Genomic DNA, 21998 nt, shown 5'->3' with positions numbered 1-21998 from the left:
ATCCTACATTTTTTTCGTGACCAGACACCTCGTAACGCGACAATTCGTAACCGGAGGGTTGGTAACGGACAATTCGTAACAGCGACAGTTCGTAACGGCGACACTTGGTAACGGCGACAGTTCGTAATTATACAAATTGGTAACGGACAATTCGTAACATTCAAATTGAATTATAATGTTTATTTTTGTTAACGTGGAAACTAACTGTTGTTACAGTTATAATTGAAATTATGTTTATCAATTTAACGAATCAGTACGGATAAATATGTTTAACACATTTTATATTTCGTGTTTCAGAATATTTAAAAGTCTTTAAACACAAACAAATATATTTAAATACATAAAACTTTTAACATTATTTTTAAAATTTTATCACTCTTATTGTTCCTTAAATTTGCATATACCTAGACAAAGGAACAATGAAGTACTTAATTCCTGAAGTCTTTAATCTGAAAACCGTCTTTAGACATTCCAAACTTTTTAAATAAACATTTTGTAAAGGAAATAATATAATTACCTGTTATTATAATAAGCCTTGTGATTGGTAATAGCTTTGGGGCATTCAATCAACGGTTATAGTTGATAAGAGGGATGGCTTGTAATACTTTAATACTTGGTTTAACAACTTTTATTATATTCTGAAACAAGAAATATGAAATGCCTTAAAAATGTTTATCCTGATACTGATTCGTTAAATTGATAAACATAATTTCATTTATAACTGTAATAACAGTTAGTTTCCACGCTAACGACAATAAACAGAATAATTCAATTTGGAGGTTACGAATTGTCCGTTACGAATTTGTATAGTTACGAACTGTCGCCGTTACGAAGTGTCGCCGTTACGAACTGTCGCTGTTACGAATTGTCCGTTACCAACTGTCCGTTTACGAACTGTCTCGTTACGAGATGTTATGGAACCATTTTTTTACATAAAAGATTCATTTCAATTCTAGTATTTTTTAATTATCCTATTCCTAACACTTAAGAAATACAAGTAAAATTTAATAAAAAATTTTGTCCTGGTAAAAGGTATATTAGTTTAAAAAGCCCCTATAGGGCTACAAACATATAAACAAAACGTTTTCGCTCTGTAACAAGAGCATCATCAGTGTTACAAGCACATGGTGAGCCACCCAAAAATACAAAGGTTGAAACCTTTTACAAATAGACTAAAAGTCTTATATAAATATAAACATCCTGAAATCCAAAGGATGGATAAAATTCCTATGGATGCGGCTTTAGAGCAACATATGACTCCCACAGGTGGTAAGTGGGTCAATTAATTAGGTCATTGTGTTATAAGAGGTGACAGGCAACTCTTATAACACAATGACCTAATTAATTGACCCACTTACCACCTGTGGAAGTCATATATTGCCCTAAAGCCGCATCCATAGCAATTTTATCCATCCTTTGGATTTCAGGATGTTTATATTTATATAAGACTTTTAGTCTATTTGTAAAAGGTCTCAACCTTTGTATTTTTGGGTGGCTCACTATGTGCTTGTAACACTGATGATGCTCTTGTTACAGAGCGAAAACGTTTTGTTTATATGTTTGTAGCCCTATAGGGGCTTTTTAAACTAATATACCCTTTACCAGGACAAAATTGTTTATTAAATTTTACTTGTAATTTAATGGTATACAGCCAGCTACAGGAATTTCTTCCTTGTGGATTGTTAACATAAGAAATAGTTTGTAGGTATACCGTAGACAGATTCACTAAGTTGAAAAAACTACTTACAAAGAGGAAGAGGAGGAGGAAAGGCGCCTAAAATTTTATTATTTTAACTATTTATAATGGGAAATAAGCCACAATATTATTAAAAAATGATTTTTATTAACGTTTCGACGCCCAAATCGGGTACCGTTGTCAAAATACAAAATACTACTAACATAAACAAAAATGTTGTTGCTTAGTAAAAAAAAAATTGTTAGTAGTATTTTGTATTTTGACAACGGCACCCGATTTGGGCGTCGAAACGTTAATAAAAATCATTTTTTTAATAATATTTTGGCTTATTTCCCATTATAAATAGTTAAAATTGTAAAAATGCCACAAGAAAATAGCTTCAGAACAACATTAAAATTTTATTATTTGCCCCAAGGTACCTACTTGAAAGCCTTGGCGCGACCCTGTTAATATTTACACATCACATGCAGAACATAATTAAATTCAAATTCAAATTAAAATTGACACTAAAATTTTGTGCGTGAGTTCTGAAAACAGTTTTTTCTCATGCGCCTGAGAAGCGTTTAGTATATTGTGCATCTGATAGCTCGTTTGATGAAGCAATCAATGGACTCGATTTGATTGGAATTATTTTTTACAATATTGTGATTGAGGAATAGGACAAGAATGTTCCAATAAATCTAAAATGATTGCATAAATCAGGTAAGTGATAGCGATTTCCTAAATAGGGGAGCCAATGTAGATCGAAAACTTGCATTATTTCAGAAAAAAATCAAACAAGCTTATATTTTTCTAAAACTTTATTGTTAGTTTATAAATATGTTAAAGTAAAAAGTTCTACTCACAGATTTTGCCGCCAATTGTTTATTAATTGTTTAAACAATAACACTTGATTTGTATAAATAATGTTAAAAAAAACGTTGATTTCATCATTTTACATTGATCAAAACTGTTTCTATTTTGTTTTGGATTATGTTGAATCTGAATCTGACATTACAATTTAAAAAAATATATTTTTGAGCTCTTATACAGCATGTCTGCGTAACTAGGATATGGCAAACTGTTTTATTATCAATTTTACGAAAAAAAGTTATTCTTCATAAAATGCTCTGCATGGTCTAACATTTAAAACTCAACCATCAGATATCAAATTTTACCAATTTTATACGAGGTATGTCAAAAATATGAATTTCGTTCAAGAGTAAAGTACCTGTATATTTCAGAAAAGAAAAAATTGTTATCATGAAAAGTTGTTTGTAATTAAAAACTATGTTTTAATATGCAATTACATCCTTCTAATTGAAAAAAAATCACAAATTCTTCTCAACGTCCGATCCCCAAGGTCATTTTATTATAATGATGTATTATAATTTAACTATTTTATTATCAATTTTACGAAAAAACAGTTATTCCTCATAAAATGGTCTACCTGGTCTAAAATCTAAGATACAACCCTCTAATTTAATTTTTTTTAACTTTATACGAGATAGGTATGTCAAAAAATATGAATTTCGCTTATGAGTTATGCACCTTTATATTTCAGAATATTTCAACTAAAAGGATGTAATTGAATATTTAAACATAGATTTTGATTACAAACAACTTTTTTAATAATAATTTTCGATATTGTGAAATATAAAGGTGCTTTACTCGAGCGAAATTTATATTTTTTTACATACCTCGTATAAAATTAATAACACAACATGATATCTGATGGTTGCATCTTAGATTCTATACGACGTAGAGCATTTTATGAAGAATAACTTTTTTCGTACAGTTGATAACAAAGAAGTTTTCAAAGGGTTTTAATTTACGCAGACATACTGTATAAGAGCTCAAAAAAAATTGTTTAAACATTTATTATTAAATGTATTTTAGGTAAATTGTACAGAATAAAGTTTTGATGACTTTCTATAAACATTTTTTTAACAGACAATTTTCGATTTTTGTATTACATTTCTTTATCTTTCTTAATTTTCTCAAATAGAAGTTGTTTATTTCATTTCTACAGTAAAATAATTTAGTGCATTTTAAACAAAACATCTTAAGTTTTAAAGAATCGCCGATAAAATTGTAATATATCTCTTCAAACTTGAGTAATACCCTCTTAAAATGGTAGTAATTCTGTAAAGCAACGATGTTTTCAAAAATTACATTTTTTGAGACGTTGTATCATTTGAATTAAATTGTTGAGCTTTTTTTTAATAAAACGTCGTTTAGTAAGATATTTGAAAGGTAAGTTGTGCAAATTTGAAAGTCTTTTAGGAGGTAAAATTGTATTCGTTACACATTTTTAAATAATTTTAAAACATAATTCATGTAACGCTCGGTTTCTAATAAAGTTAAAGTGGACTTTAAATTTAAAGCTTCCTTTAACTATTACAATTCCATTGATAAAGGAACCAACTTAAAATTTAAAGTCCACTTTAACTTTTCATTTTCCGCCCAAGCCGTCCTTATACCCATATATTTTATTTCTTTCTGTTATAATTATAAGTAACTATAAGATAGCTGTATTGTTCTTCTTTCATTTCCAATTTGTAAAATTTAATTTGATAAATTAGTTAAATAATTTCATTTCTTCTGGTCAACTTTCTGGATTGTCACTTTGATATACCTCTCTATTTCCAGAGCTTCTTTTGCCGATTGATGAATGCAGGCTTTAATTGATTCGTACTTCATTTCTGTCTGTCTTCGGACTTCTGACTTCAATGGGATTGAGGAATTACTGCTTGTGTTGATTACTGCTTGCTAAATTATATTTCTCAGTTTTTAGCACATCATATTTATCATTAATTTCTCCATTTTCATTTAAATTTTAATTTAACTCAAGATTTAGCAGATGTAAATTTTACGAAAACCTTCTCCTTTAACCGAGCTTGGAACTAGTAACCTCTTGGGTGGATTGAGCTACTCAATCCACCCAATAGACTGCAGACTAAGTTATATTTTATATATAATTTATATATGGAACAAATTCTTTTTTAGCTAAACAGAGCATTTTAAGAAATAATCCTGAAACACGTCGATTTTTGATTTTAATTTACCGTATTTTAAAATAATATTCTAATATACAGGGTGAATTACTTTCGAGTAATGACGTCACCGTTATTCTTTTTAAATGGAACATCCTCCAGCAAACAGACCGACGTGTTAATTACGTGAATTTTGGGTACATTTGTCACCAATATACGTAAATTGCTTATGTGAATTTCACGTGAAAATTTGGTTGGAATGTCACATCGAAAATACGTCTTTAAATTACGTGAATAACTCGTCTTCAATAGACGTGTTATTTACCTTAAATAGCTATAAAATCTTTCGGGAAATTCACGTTGCAAATACAGTGGAACCTCGATAACTCGGATTAATCGGGACCGCGACCGATCCGGGTTATCGAAAATCCGAGATAGCCGGAGAATATGGTAAAAATTAATAAAATACGGTATACTTACAGATAAACTCCGTTAGAATTGAAATAACATGAAATATATTTATAAATATGCACAGTACCTACTCATTAAAATTACTAAAAAAACACCAAACACAAACGTAAGCAAATGGAAGCGAACAATACAAGACACACAATACAGTTACAACGATGTAATGTTATTATTAGCAGTGAAAACTAAAGACCATTGTCTTTAAAAGAATTTTTTAAATAGTCTTTCCTAAACAATGCTGACTTTTTGAAATAAAAAGGAATAGATACTACAGACAGGTGGCTGTTGTTTCTGCGGCGTGTGCTATGAGTCATTTTTAATATCGTATAGTTCAAATTACCCACATACACATTATCTCTCAAATATTATATTACATACATTTTTATTGTTGAAAGGTTTGTCTGATAATTAACTATTTTGATGGGAAATAAGCCACAATTAAATTGAAAAATACAAAATATTGAAAATCAAAATGTTTATCTGATGAAAATAAGTCTGGGTTAGCCGGATTTCCGGGTTATCGGGGGCCGACTTATCGGGGTTCCACTGTACATGTTGATTAACGTATCTTTTAGGGAATGTATATATTAGTATTCACGTGAAAGATACGTCCTCGGATCACGTAAATAATTCGACCTTAATTAACTTATGAATCACGTAATTATTATCCTCATATTATGATATAAATAAAACAAGCATATAGAGTATTAACAATGTATTTATTTAGTAGAATTTAGAGACTTTAAAACATATTTGTCCTGTATAATTATTATACAAGATAATGAACCAAAAATGGTACCGACCTAAAGACACATTAAAAAATTTGCCAACACAAAATACAACACAGGTCACTTTTTATTTCGAGGAGGACACTTCGACACTTTCTTGTTTTTTCTAATTGCGTCATGGCACTTCAACCCTCGAGCAGTGAGGTAAACGTTAATACGAAAGACATTACTATAAATAAACCCAAATAAACCCGCCTAAAATAAAACGAGGGAAATAAAGCTCTTCACGTTTCACTTTTTGTTGTGAGAAATGTGAGAAGCCAGAGAAGCTGATATTAGAGGTAATGATCATCGATTATAAAAATCGATTATTTTTAAATTACAGTTAAACTATTCTACTTACTTTAAATTAGTATTACGAATTTTCTTTTTGTTTTTAAATTTCTTCTACTATTAACTAATTATTGGTCTTACTAAAAATCTATTTCAATACCAGAATAATATAAAAAAATAATCCTATCGAAACGTATCTATTATTCGATAAATCGATTAATTTAGTTTTCGAACCAACTATGTTAGTCACGGGATGGTATTTAAAGGAGGAGAAAGGCTTGGTAGTACTTCATCACCGCGCGCAATTTGAAAATAAGACTCAACATCATTTTAGCTCCTGTGCTATTTTTAAAGAAAAAAATAGCTTCAAATCAAGGTTGGATTGAAATAGTTATGCTAAATGATCTTAAAAGCGAAATCATAAACTTTTTGTTTAAATATTGGTATTATTTACATTACTTTTACGTGAAATACATCTAATTTTTCGACGTCCATAAAATACAATGAGTAAAATTCAAGCGATACGTATTTAACCAACACCGTTGTAAAATTCTGTTTCCAAAATATTTCGCAAAATTTAACCAAAGGAAGTTATTTCTGTTTCGTGATTATTACGTGAAATAAACGTACCTTTGCGATGTAACCAAAATTCACAAATATTAGAAAAAACGTGTACTATATTCGTCATTATGATTTTATATTATTTTAATGTCAAACATGTATAAAGAAAGCACTAATATATAGGTGAATTATTTGGCACTGAAATACGTTTTTTTCCCGTCATAAATCACCGAGTTACGTATTCGTTGAAATTTGCCGTAAATTTAACGTAATTATCACGTAATTGGGCTCAAGTCTGTTTGCTGGACCCCATTTTGTCTCAATTTTCGGATTACTCTAGCTGAGCTGATTCCAAAAATGTATCACATGTTGATTCAAATTGGTACAGGGTGGACAAAAATACAATAGTTTTGTGTGTGCTCATAAAGTAACGCGTTAGTTCAATTAACAATATCAAAAATACTTATTGTCTAGCGGACAGAATATGAAAGAAATTATTTCTTATCTATTCAAAAGAAACATAGTAGGCTATGTTTTTGTTAAATGTCATTATTTGTTAGTAATTTATTGATGTTCAGTGACAGTTGAGTACTACAATATTTTTGGTATTTGTGAATGTTTTAATTATTGCTTAGACTTAATTTGAAGTAGAAATGGAGTTAAGTGTAAAGCAAAGAATTGAAATACTTACGATGTGCAATTTGTTTAATGATAAATATCCAGAAAGACCTATAACGCGTTCAACAGTCAGTAAGATTGAAAAGAAATTTCGAGAAACTGGTAAGGTTGAAAATGCACGGAACTCAGGTCGTCCCTCTGCAAATTCTGATACAGCATTAGATGATTTACTTAGTTTTGAACAAGATGCGCACACTTTTGTGCGTAAAGTTAGTCGCGATATCGGTTTTAGCAAAACAACGGTACACAAACTATTAAAGCTTGAAAAATTGCATCCTTATAAAATCAATCTTGTGCAGGAATTAAACGAAGATGATCCCGATAGAAGAATTCATTTTGCGAAGCAATGATGGATAACTGCCACCGAGACCCTCTCTTGGTACAAAACATTATTTTTTCTGATGAGGCCACTTTCACGTTAAATGGCGAGGTTAACCGTCAGAATTGTAGATACTGAGCAAAAGAAAACCCCCACTGGATGCGTGAGCATCATACCCAATACTCGCAAAAGGTAAATGTATGGGCTGGAACTGTAAGAAACCGAATCATCGGACCCTACTTTATCGAAGGTAATTTAAACGGGACAACGCACCTTGAGTTTTTAAGGGGGTATCTCGTAACTTACTTTACGTAATATTTTTCCCATCAGACGTAATCCTGGAGGTTTTAATGAAAATTTATGGTTTCAACAGGATGGTGCACCTCCACATTATGCTGCAGATGTTAGAAGGTATGTACCTAGATGAAATTTTTCCGAACAGGTGGATTGGTAGACGTGGACCTATTGAATGGCCAGCGAGGTCACCAGATTTCAATCCTTTGGATTACTTTATGTGGGGCCATCTGAAGAATGTTGTGTATCAAACGAAACCAGCAAATATTCAAGAATTAAAACAGAGAATTCGGACAGCAATAAACAATATTTCTCAAGACACAATAAACAAGGTTCAACAAGAATTTGTACAACGTTTGGGTTAATGTCAAATACAGCAAGGGCTGCAGTTCGAACATTTATAAAGTCATGTATTTCATCATATTCTGTCCGCTAGACTCTAGACAATAATTATTTTTGATAATATTGTTAATTTAACTAACGCGTTACTTTATGAACACAGACAAAACTATTGTATTTTTGTCCATTCTGTACCAATTTGAATCAACATGTGATACATTTTTGGAATCAGCTCAGCTAGAGTAATCCGAAAATTGAGACAAAATGGGGGTGTTCCATTTAAAAAAAATGACGGTGACGTCATTACTCGAAAGTAATTCACCCTGTATATTAGAATATTATTTTAAAATACGGTAAATTCAAATCAAAAATCGACGTGTTTCAGGATTATTCCTTAAAATGCTCTGTTTAGCTAAAAAATAATTTGTTCCATACTTTACGGACAGTGTATAAGAAAAAGTTTACAATTATATGACTAATTATTCTAAGCATGACAAGTCAATACTTTTCGAGTTATTTGCGAATAAATATGTTCATTTTTACCAAAAAAAAAAAATGTTTGTGGACCGTTTTCGCAAATAACTCGAAAAGTAAGCATTTTATCGAAAAAAATATTTTTAGCAAAAAATAGCTTATAAAAAAGTGAAAAAAATGGTGTATGCATGAAGTCTGTAGACCCAGCAGAAGCAGAGTTGTAGCTAATGAAAAGTAGGATCTTATTCGTCAAATCCAAATCGAATATTTCAACATGGAATAACCAAAAAAAACGGAGCACTTTTCGGGGAAAACTCATTTAAACTTTTTTAAACTGTTAAAAAAGGTTTATTTTTGTTTTAAAAAAACTTCTAGGTTAAAAGTAAGTGATTTATGCTCAAAGACTGTACTTGTGTATTGTTTATAGGATATATAAGTTTCATTGGTTCAAAGTTCACAGTTTGAAAAAATTTGGTTTGAAAATAATTGTTTTTACTTTTGAAAAAATTCCATTTTTTTTAAATAGCTTAAAAATTATTAGTAATACCAAAAATCTCAAAGAGTAAAAAATGTACGTTTTGCTTTTCTGAATATTTTGGATTTTTTGTTTTCCTGTTATACAAAAATTGGTTATGTTCAAAATTTGCATACAATTGGCTGTTCAAAATTTGCATACACTCGTGATTAGGGACTCGTTCAAGCTATTTTAACTATGGCCTTTTTCAAAATTAAGCACGTTGAACCGGCGAAACTTATAGATCATCTAAATAATACATATTACGATAAGTATACTTAGTATAGTAAAGTGTGAAGCGGTAACGACTATTTTTATTTGGGACGCTAATTAGGGGGTGATTTTCGCGATTTTTTTTTTAACAAAAAATAAAAAATATTTTGAACGTACCTCACTTACTTTTAATTTTAAAAGTTTTGTTTTTAATAAAAATAAACCTTTTTTAAACACTTTAAAAAAGTTATAATGAGTTTTTCCCGAAAAGTGCTCCGTTTTCTGGTTAGGAATTTCACATTGAAATATTCGATTTGGAATTTGACGAATAAGAACATACGTTTCATTAGCTACAACTTTACTTGTACTGGCTTTACGGACTTTATGTATACACCATTTTTTCGCTTTTTTAAAAGCTATATTTTTCCTAAGAATATTTTTTTCGATATAATACATACTTTTTGAGGAATCTGCGAAAAACCGACCAAAAATATGTTTTTTTTTTGTTAAAAATGAACCAATTCACTCGCAAATAACTCGATAAGTATTGAAATAGCGAAAAAACTCAATAGAAAAAAAGTTGCTTAGAATTAGTCATTTTATCCAATTCCGGACTTTATTTTGGATTTATATTTTTTCACCCCCGAGAAGGGGGTTCAACCCCAATTTTTGTAAAATGGAGGAAACGTAGAATTGTAAACTTTTTCTTATATAATTAATAATAGACAATTTAATCTACATATTTCATCTACCAGAATATTATTTGAATGATGTTTATATTTTTCTTTTAGAAAAAAATCAATATGTTTTGGATTCTTCTAACAGTACTCTTAGCAACTCTAACCTACTACTACCTTATAAAACCACTTTACGTCTGGAAAGAACGAGGTGTTCCACAGAAAGATTTGTTCGAAGCATTTCTCTATTCTTGGTTTGGTCTGTTATATCGCAAGACGTTTGCAGAAAATTTAATCGGCCTTTACAGGCGCTTCCCTGGAACCAGATTTCACGGCTTCTATGAACTCAATGTTCCTATTCTGTTAATCAAAGATGTCGATTTGATCAAACAAATGGTGGTAAAGGACTTTGATTATTTTATCGAACATCGTGTTTTTGCTAGGGAGGATGTGGATCCGCTGTGGGCGAAGAATCTGTTTGCTTTAACAGGTGAGCACTTACTTTTATTTCTTTTATTTTGGGTAGTGCTGAACATTTTTTTTTGACTAATTATGTACGAATTGATAGTAGGTCCTAGTACATGGGGTGAGACTGCTCCCGTCTAAAAAAATTTCTGATTCGGTTTCTTTTTGGGTTCCTATTCAAAAATATCCCCTTTAAACAAATCTGAAGGGTGCCGGCCGAATTTTTGGGCAGAAATTGTTTAAACAATTTTTTAAACAAATACAAAAGCTCACCTTTTTTGCCCTATAACATATATTTTTATGTTTTTTGGGTCATTCTAAACAAGAAAGGTATCTTGTAATTTTTCTTAAAAATTTATAATTTTCGAGTTATAGGCGATTTAATTTCTGGAAAATGCAAAAATACACATTTTCGATGCTTAAAAAAATCATATTTTGATTAGTATTCTTGAGGTTGCCAGATACTTAAATTGAAGATTAAACATTGAGCTTCAAGATTCTGAAGAGTGATCGCGTCTAACCTTAATTTATACCGTTGTTTTTTAATTGTTAAATATGCGTGTTTATCCGATTTTTTTTGCCGGTGCGGCACGCTCTATTTCAAAAAATCTCCTATTTTCCTCCAAAAAATATTTTTTCTAGATTCTTTGGGATATTATAAATAAAATAAGTTTCTTGAAATTTCTATTAAAAATTAATAGTTTTAAAGTTATAAGCGATTTAAAATCCGAAAAATGCCAAAAAAACGCATTTTCGGGATTTAAATCGCTTATAACATTAAAACTGTTAACTTTTGAGAAAAATGTCAAGAAACTTATTTTATTTAGAATATCCCAAAGAATCTAGAAAAAATATCTTTCGGAGGAAAATTGGAGATTTTTGAAATAGAGCGCGCTGCATCGCCAAAAAAAATCGGATAAACACGCATATTTAACAATTAAAAAACAACGGTTTAAATTAAGGTTAGACGCAATCACTCTTCAGAATCTTGAAGCTGAATGTTTATACTTCAATATAAGTATCTGCCAACCTCAAAAATACTAATTTAAATATGAGTTTTTAGGCCTCGAAAAATTTTTGAGAAAATTTAAAAGGTACCTTTCTTGTTTAGAATGATCCACAAAATTAAAAATATATGTTCCAGATTAAAAAAAGGTGATCTTTTGTATTTGTTTAAAAAAATTGTTTACACAATTTCTGCAAAAAAAATCTGCCCGGCACCCTTCAGGTTTGTTTAAAGGGGACATTTTTGAATAGGAATCCACAAAGAAACCGAATCAGAAATTTTTCCAGAAGGGAACGGTCTCACCACATGGACTAAGACCTATTGCATAATATGCAGACGACATAGTATTGATAACAAGAACAAAAAGAGAAAAGGTAAGAGTATTTAACCTTTTTGGAAAAAGCTAAGCAGTACGGTCCGACAATTAACGAACACAAAACAAAATTTATGGAAATGGTAGATACACTAAATGAAGAACCGGTTTTGAAAATTAGAATAGATAACGATGGAAAAGAATATTTTTTCGAGAAAGAGAAAGAATTTGATTACCTAGGGGTGATTGGAACAGAGAAGGGAGATGAATTTCCAGAAATTGAGAAAATTATTACGAAGGGAAAACGAGCAGCTGGAGCATAGGGCAAACTTTTAAGTAGTCTTATTTCAAGAGCAGCAAAATTGCGGTTATATAGTACGGTGATACAACCTACAGTACTGTATAGTAGTGAGTGTTGGGTTCTGAATAAGAGAGAAGAAAATGCATTGGAATACGGGAACGGAATGTGCTGAGGAAGAATTTCGGTGGTGTGAAAGTGGGAGAGAATGAATGAAGAAGACGGACGAATGCGGAAGTTCAAGAACTGTTTGGGAAACCAGTAATCAGCCATATAGTTAAAACTAGAAGATTTCGCTGGCTGGGAAATGTGGAAAAGGTGTTATGGCAAGCAAGCAAGCAATTTGATTTAACCCGACCTGTGGGAATGTCCACCCTCTCGAAAGAGTACATTCGGGTGTAACAATTCATTGGGGCGAGGTGTTTTGACCCGAGTGTAAACAGGGATCACCCCACCTCGCTCCAATGCCCCAGGCCATCCCTTCCCCCCCCCCCCCATAGCACGCTGATGCGCGATGAGGGCACAACTATCGTAGCCAAATGCTCTTCACAATGGAATCCTGGGTAATAAGATTCCATGTGGTACCCTAATCGAATGCAAAAATCTTAGGCTCAGCGTGATGCTCTCTATGCCTTTATCGTCTTACTTACTTAACCGCGGTACTAAAAATTGCTTGCTTGGGCCCCAAGTCATCGTGCTGAGCCCTATTGGGCTCCGCCCAATGACTTGTTGCTCGAGTTTTTATGTGTTTTTTATGGTTTTTTATATTTTTTTGGGGGCTTACGCCTTTTTATTTTTTATATATATTTTTTTGGGGGCCTGTGCCCTTCTATAATTTTCTATAATTGTCTTACCTTGAAGGTGATCGTGGTGTTGGATCTTCGTGTGTAACGCTATCTTCGGCACTTGTTTTGAGCTACGAACTAACTACTATCAGTTCCGCGAATTTGACCCTTGCCTTGTCTGTCATGATTTCGGTGACTCTCACCTGTTGGAGTTCTCTGAACAGGAATCTTTCTGCTACGTATCTTGGGACTCTGGCGGCTTCTCTCAAGCTGCTGTTGTGGACCGCTTGAATCTTCTTTTTATGGGTGTTACATGCTTGTCCCCATGCGAGAGATGCGTATGTTAATACCGGTAGTATAATGCTGTTTATCAATCTTAACCTTGTTTTTAGTCTTAGTTTGCTTTTTCTGCCTGTAAGTCCTCTTAGTGTTAAAGATGTCATGGGACCGATGGGCAAAGAATATATTGTTAAGAGGTGAGGGAAGAAGAAGGAGGAGTCGACCGTGGAAAAAGTACCTGTGTTGGAATACTTCCAACAGATATTTTCTTTCTCTGTTACATTACTCGTTACTCGTTACAAATTAACGCCACGTTATTAAAACACGCAACTTTACACGTTACTATGTTAATATTATTGAAAAAACAATCAGACAATTCTCAAAATTAACTTCACAAAAACCATTAAAAAATTACTCTCTCGATAAATTATAATTTTAGCGCTTGTTCAAGACCAAAAAAGAAATATAAATATTGGTGTATTAATTCCAGACAGATATTCCAACTTACTGAACCAAAAATCGAAGGAAAAATTGTATGTATAATTAAATTTATACTTGTGTAATAAAGATTGAAAAGACTCCCGTTACTTTGAACTAAATACAACCTCAGAGTAAGGAAGACTGATATTTAAGTACCCGATTCTTTTACAACCTGGAAGCATCCAAAGAGAATCTACAAAGAGCAGGCGTTGTAAACTGGAAGACAGCTGCTCTGGACAGAGTAAAGTGGAGAAAGACAGTTGAAAAATTTCAAGCCTTGGCCCCTGCGGCCTGCAGTGCTGTTTTATAATTATGTACGAATCATCGAAAGTTTCTTTGTTAAAATGACTACTAATTACTCAATCGATACAATCGAATTGTTTTGGTATTCGAGTTAATTTTTTGGTATTTACCGGGAATGTGAACAGTAATCCCAGGAGAAAGATAAAAAAACATAAATAAATCAAATATTTCATTCTTTGTATCCTTTTAAAAACTAAGAGATGGTTCTTTTTTTCTTACTTTAACGTTCTTCTTTATTCGCTCTATAACAACACAACAACAAGTATTTTATGTTAACTGTATTTTTTGTAGGTAGTAAATGGAAAAAGATGAGATCCACTCTTAGTCTCTCGTTCACCAGCAGCAAGATGAAAGGAATGTTTGTCTTAATGAAAGCTATCGCTGAGAGGTTCGCCAACTTTTACCTCAGTCAAAACAAAGATGTGATTCCAGTGGAAATGAAAGAAGTATCTAGGCGGTATAGTAACGATGTGATAGCTTCCACGATCTTGGGATTTGAAGTTGACTCGCTCGCCAAGCCAAACAACGAATTCTTCATCAACGGAACGAATTTAACTTCATTTGGTAGCGTGAGAGTGTTTTTTAGATTTCTCTTTAACCTATTTCTACCAAATCTCGCGAAGGTAAGAATGGGGTTAGGTTAGGTTAAGTTAAATTAGGTTCAATGTCTATGGGTTCAATATGAGTGGGCGCTTAACCACCCATCCACACGTGGTCTATTGAGGCTCATCACTAGGTTAAAGTTGTCCTCCCAGCCGGCCTTTTAACAAAGTTTATTATGGCCTTAGGTGACACTCCTACGAAGTACACTGATCAGGGCCGCCGCTACCATGTGTGCAAAGTGTGCATCGCACACGGCCGGCCGGTTAGAGGGGCGGCCAAAATCAGTCCACTGATGATAATTTTTTTTAAACGAAAATAAATTCAAAAAACAAATAGTAACGATTCAGAGATTTCTATAAACTCTAATATTTCAAACAATCTAAACAAAAATGCCAGAAAATGTTATTTATTATATGAACTGCCCTTTTGCAACTGTAGTCATAAAGTTGTTCCGCGAATGCTTTTTAATTCAAAGTGGCTGGCGGTTTCGGACTAAGGATATTTTTATCTACGTGGTCCATATACGAATTTTTCAAATTCTGAACATTTATTATTTGTTAAGAGAGTACGACACGACAATAGGATACTTTCCGAGAATTTAGATAAGTGCTTGTGAAGTTGCTCTCATTGAGTAATAAAAAAGTTTTTTTTATTACTCGATGGTTTAAAAAATCTTTTTTATTACTCGATGGTTGCTCTGTTATAATATTGTTCCTTTATGCTTGTATGGTTATAGATGGATTATAGTTCAGTCTAAGTTGAGAATTTGATGATTTTAGACACGCTTTTGATAAACGATTTTGTTTGTAATAGATGTATAGTAGTGTGCCCGTTTCTTTTGCACACTACTGTATTTCAAATAGGCCTGGAACCCGCGTGCCAAAAACAGTCGATTAATAGCAAGTTGAAAATTTGTTAATAGCTTAACGGTGTCTAGCCGTGCGTACGGGAACACTGGAACAGAGGAAGTTTTAATTGTGGAACAGTTTAAAAATTTAGAACTTCAGATTACGAAAACGTCCCATTTATTTTGTCGGACAGAACAGCCAATTGATTTGTAACCCTTTTATTAAACTCTCATGCTAAAATCAGACTGCTATTACTAACCAACATGATTCCTGTCATTTGACATGTTCTTCGTGTTTCACTCATTAAAATGCCCAGTTGGTCATAGACACCAGTTCGATTTTTGCATGAGAGTTTAATGAAATGGTAACAAATCAATTGGAAGTTATGTCCGACAAAATACATGGAACGTTTTTGTAGTCCGACGTTTCAAATTTTTAACCGGTTCCACAATTAAAACTTCCCCTGTTCCAGTATTCCCATACAACAAAGTTTGTCCGACTAGACACCGTTAAGCTATTAACAAATTTTCAGCTTGCTATTAATCAACTTTTTTTTTGGTACGCGGGATCCAGGTCTAAAAGTAACGTTGAGATCAGAGCAATTATTTTTCATATACCCGTTACGATTACGATGTATCTCCTGCACATTTCTTTAAACACTAGTACCTATGTTGAATAGTGATGTTGAAAAAGTAACTATTCGTTACAAAGTACTCGTTACGTACGAATACCGAAAGTAACGATTACTATACAGAGAGGCAAATCGTTAGTTTGATTACTCTACTTCGTTACTTCGTACCAATCGTGTCAGAGCTAGTAACGACTATTGCATCTATTTTGATTACTTTGATTACTCTGATTACTTCATTACTTCATACCAATCGTATTAGAGCGAGTAACTACTATTGTATCTACTTTGATTACTCTGATTACTTCGTTACTTCGTACCAATCGCATCAGAGTGAGTAACGACTATTATATCTACTTTGATTACTTTGATTACTCTGATTAGTTCGTGCTTCGTGACGGCCGTTATTATATCGGAATACATATACAAAATACCTACCTACTGAGAAATGCGATTCTAGATATGATTACCGGCACTTAAATGCAAAAGTAACAAAAATAATCATAGTAATCAAATAATTTTTATCCCTTAAACAGATTGGTGAAGGTCGTTGTTATATCGGAATACCTATACAAACCTACCTACTGAAAAATACGATTCTCGATATGATTACTGGTACTCAAATACAAAAGTAATCATAGTAATTAAAGTAACGAATACTGTAAATGATTACTTATACAAAAGTAACGGTTTGTAACGAATACTCGAAAGTAACTATAATCAACACCACTAATGTTGAAACGACTAAAGTATTAAAAGGGGGCGGCAAATATGAAGTTGCACACGGGCGGCCAACACTTTAGCGGCGGCCCTGACACTGATAATGGTCAAATGTACTGAACCTTATCCTATCCACCGCTGCGCAGTTGCACAGAACGTCTTCCGTCATCATCAGCCTGACAGAATCTGCAATTCGCAACTTTGTCAGCCCTAGAGATTGCAATTGCTGGATCCAGCATCCAGCAATCCAGTTGGATCCAGCGCTTTTTTTTACATGCTGGAGCCAGCAAACCGTGCTGGATCCAGCAGCGTGGATCCGCAAACATGTCAAATTCGAAATAAGTTACTTAATGTCTTCATTAGCCTCTTTATTCAAAGCCGTGAGTCGGCAACTTGCCATTCTATGACGCTAGCAGTAGCTCAGTATGTTGAAAAGCTTCTACAGCCTAAAAGTTTGCATCGATAAAGCGTTGATAGGCATTGATTATGAGATAAATTCTCTGCTGGCGAATGGTCAATAGTCAATGAGTTGATCGCCACTTTTTAACCGGTGAAACTGGCTATAAAAGCTCTTTGCAGATGAGAGTTGACTTCGATAACGGCCGACACAACCATGAAATTTGCTTTAGACAAACTAAATAGCCAGGACTCTAGCCGATATATCTGAAGCACTACGCAACAGAATCGCGGAACGGTCCCTCTCTGAAATTACAGGTACATTAGTGGACTTAAAAAATCCAAAAAAGTATGGCGAAGGACTAAACAATCCTGGTTATTTCCTCATGCCGAAAAAAAATGCAATGCAAAGAGATGAAAAATTTGTTGAGTCGTATAAATAAACAAGTGATTGTAAAACCAGTACAAGAGGACATAGTGGAAGAAAATGGGCCAACTAATCCGGAGCCCGTGAATTTTACTGGAACAAGAACTTAACATTGAATTGAAATGAGAAAGAGAAAACTTTTATAACCAAAAAAACTGATTCTCAAAAAGATTACGAAAAGATTTTGGAAAAGGAAATGGCCATTTATGAGACCGAAGGAGTGAAAGGCGATCATTTGTCCATGGTCTATGACTTTAATGATCTTAAAATCGACCAGTATAGAGGCCTAAAAGGCTTTCTCCGCAACCAGCTATATGTGCAGTTCTGTGCGCAGTAGGTTAGGCCTATGTTTTTAAGGTCTCACTTCTAAAAAACTAAATAATTCATGTTTCAGTTGTTTAGAAATTTAGAATACAGACAAAAAACATTGAAATCGTGTTTTTATTTTGATTCCACATTTTGCTGGATCCGCGCTGGATCCAGCTGGATTCAGGCCAATCTTGCAAAAATCCAGCTGGATTGAAAATGCTGCTGGATTGCAATCCCCAGTCAGCCCAATGTCGTTCATGTGGCCCTTGAGGTGATAGTGTTCTGGTAGAGCAATAAGGTAAAATATTGGTTAATATTCTTCTTTATTTCTTGATATAGATGTCGGATCCGTTGACCAAGTGAGATCGTTATCTTTTTATGAAACATTCATTTTGCCAAAAGGACGTTCTTAATGAAGATTTCTGAACCTTTCTATTAATCCAGTCCATAACAATTTTGCTTATCGTCTATCAGTTTCCTAAGAGGCATATTCTTCTCCTTTTCTCGAATATATTTTTTGGTATTTCAAAAAGTTGTACGCTATGGTGCAAATGTCTGAGATAAATTCGATATTTCGTAAACCGGCGATTTCAAGGGAAAGTCCCGAAACAGGTCGATTTTTATTTTTAAGTTAAGATATTTTGGCATATTATATTTTATACGAGTGACGTCATCCATATGGACGTGATGACGTAATCGATGATTTTTTTAAATGAGACTAGGGGTGGTGTTATAGCTCATTTGAAAGGATATTCAATTCTGTATTGATTAGTATAAATATTAACATAATTGTTTATAATAGTGTCCAAAAAAATTTTTAAATTATATTAATAATTGACAAAAAAGAAGAACGTATGTACCTAATTTATTTAATTCAAAATACATTTTACTATAGTCAGAAAACAGAAAAAATGTTTATTTGACAAATAAGTATTGTTTTTCGCTTAAATTCAATGTTCAAACCAGCTCCCGCCAACCACCTGCCTCTTGGAAGTTTGAACCATTATTTAAATTTTTTTCTGTTTTCTGACAGCAGTAAAATGTATTTTGGATTAAATAAATTACATACATTCTTCTTTTTTGTCAATTAGTTTAATTTAAAAAAAGTGTTTTTTTTTGACACTGTGTATAAACAATAATGTTAATATTTATATTACTAAATACATAATTGAATACCCTTTCAAATGAGCTATCATATGATCAATCGAATTGTTTCGGGATTTTCCGTAAAGTCGCCGGTTTACGAAATATCGAATTTATTCCAAACATTTGCACCATACCGTATTATGCTATTAAATAAATATTGGCTTAAGTATTATGTTTATATGGGATTGAGCCACACATATTGCTGTAATGAAAATTACATTTTTAATCAACTAATGTTTGACGCTTCGATTTCCACTCCCTAAATCGTTCTAAAAAAAAGATTATCCTAAAATTTCTGGAAAGATTATATAACTGGATTTTATTAGGTTATGTAGGTCTTTTAAAAAATGGTCATACTTGCCCTAGATTTTATAGTCCACAGCAAGTGTATGGCTGAAAAAATTGTTTGAAGGTGATGTTATTACCCTAGAGATATCAAATCCTGAGCTGTGTGATTCTTTGTGTTATTTTGTGTTAATTTGTTTGTGTAATCTGTATCATAGATGTGATTGTGTAAATTTAAGTTTTTTAAACTGTGTATGTGGGTGTGTATTCTTGTATTGTGTGTTGCATATATGTTTTGTGTATGAGATTGTCGATGATTTGTGATATTCTTCGACTTCTTTTATTCCGCTATTGTTGGTATATTTTTGTTGTTGACTTCTTCTTATAGTATTGGCAACCAAAGCCTGCTGCAATCTGCTGATGGGTTTGCTACAAATTTTTCTTCGTTAAGTAGGATGAGGGTTGCTTCTTTGACTTTTCTCTTTTTCATGTCTGTTTCTGTCATGATTCTTGATGCATCTTTCCATTGTAGGGGAGCAGGGGGCTAGTTGTAACAATTTTCATAAAATCAAATATATCTTGACAGCTATTTTCCCGATTATCACTAATTAAACACTAAACGTTAGTTTAACGCTTTCTGAATAAAATTGAACTGAAGAAAAGTTAAAAAGACTGGTATTTTTTAATCAACTAGCATTTTACCAAAAAAATTTCATTGTTACAACTTAACCCGCGCTTGGGGCTAGTTGTAACATCTATTGGGGCAGGTTGTAACCTTACGAAAATTCGAATTTTTTGGAATATTTTGAAGAAAATACCAACGTTGGTCCTGTTGAAAGATGTTGCTCGACTTAATAACGTGGCTTCCGGTGTTCTTAAATATAGATGTAGATTTCTACGCACAAAATTTTGGACCCAATCTGGACCAACCGTATAATTTTGATATCAAGAAGAAAAAAGTTGCTTAGCACTGAGTTTCACAGCAAATTGGTAAGGCAGTTTTCGCATCTTCATGGGAATTAGTCCAAAATATATTTCGGTGCACTTCAGAATATACGAAGCTATTTTACTTTCTTCTTTGGCTGTAAAATCTATCCCTGGTTTAGTACAGCCCACTTATAGACTCTTAATGTTTTTCTTTTTTTCTATATCGGTAGCAAGATACATGACACAGTCCGTGCTGTTTTACTTGCTTGCTTTATGCTACATTGATTATCTAAAATTTCCGCTGAACCGAACTAGTAGACTTCACTTTCTGTCTTTGATTGAGTTGCCTTTTCTGATTTTCGTTTATCTTGTCTCATTCTGGACTATTACTGAACTAAATAATACGTTTTTATATTGTAGATCATAAATTTAGTAAGATTCAGCGCAATTTGTAACATGTTACAACAAGCCCCAACGTTTTGTTACAATATGCCCCGTAGCACACTTTTGTATATTTATTAAAATAACTGTAAAAATATCTTACTAATCGTAAAATCGTTAAGCAACATCAAAGTAGGTATAACTAAATTTAGAAAAGAAATGAACACCCAAAGTTTCATTTCCGTTTAAAATAATAGCGATAACCAAAACTTTATGAGAGTCAAATTTTAAATTACCTCATCCAAATGAAGCACGTGCACAAAACTACTATTTGCAACTTTCGAAGGATGACTGGCTAGACGGTGTCATTTGCAGGGAGATAAGAGAATAAGATTGAGTCAGCTAAATTAGTTAAAAACGGTTAAATAACGTATGAAAAAGCCGTGTTACTACTTACCCCTGTTACAACAAGCCCCCTATTCCCCTACTCTGTGATCGTTGATATGTTTACATATCTGGGATTTCTCTAAGTCTGTGTTCTTGATGTAGGCAGGGCCGCGTTTAGGTCAATTGACGCCCTAGGCACTTCTCTAGTAGCCGCCCTTCAAACATGTACCTACCATTTTTGCGAAAAAAAATTGCATAAATTTTTATTTAAATAAGAATACACTAAAAATAGATTTAAACTACGGTGTTAATATACCTATAACAGAAAAATACGTCACTCCAGTTCGATCAAATAATTCTTTTCAAAAAAAGATTTTTCAACAAAAAAATTTTTTTTCTTAACAAAATCGACAAATTGTTAACACGTTCTTGAGTCATACTTGATGGAATATTATTTTTAATTCTTGACATTTTCGAAAATGACCTTTCAGAGGACACGTTGGCAACTGGGATGCCTAAATAAATGTGCAAAGCAATGTCAAAATTAGGGAAAATATCTTTCAATCATCTTAGTGCACTCACTGAAGGTTTTCACCTCCGATTTCGTTGAACTTCCATCGATTTTCATGAAAATTGGTGAGTGGTTAGAGGATAGCTCAAGGAACAAAGGTGACATGATGCCAACTTGCGCTTTTAGCGTGGTGGTGGACGCCACCACTTCTCAGGGGTGAAAATTATTATTT

General features: G+C 32.8%; 1 protein-coding gene across 1 annotated transcript in view; it reads left to right on the top strand.

Moving 5' to 3' along the window:
- Window positions 1–2210: 2210 nt before the first annotated feature.
- LOC126879074 (cytochrome P450 9e2-like) overlaps window positions 2211–21998 on the top strand; it is a 53571-nt gene continuing 33783 nt past the window's right edge. The window contains exons 1-3 of the mRNA XM_050641987.1: window positions 2211–2398; window positions 10384–10759; window positions 14490–14821. Coding sequence (XP_050497944.1) covers window positions 10396–10759; window positions 14490–14821 — 696 coding nt within the window. The 5' untranslated portion in view covers window positions 2211–2398; window positions 10384–10395. The remainder of the gene's footprint in view (window positions 2399–10383; window positions 10760–14489; window positions 14822–21998) is intronic.

Source organism: Diabrotica virgifera, chromosome 1, assembly GCF_917563875.1.
Source record: "Diabrotica virgifera virgifera chromosome 1, PGI_DIABVI_V3a".
In the NCBI taxonomy this organism is placed as follows: Eukaryota; Metazoa; Arthropoda; class Insecta; order Coleoptera; family Chrysomelidae; genus Diabrotica; species Diabrotica virgifera.
The sequence above is the reverse complement of the archived record's forward strand: the minus strand, read 5'-3'. Positions and strand labels throughout refer to the sequence as shown.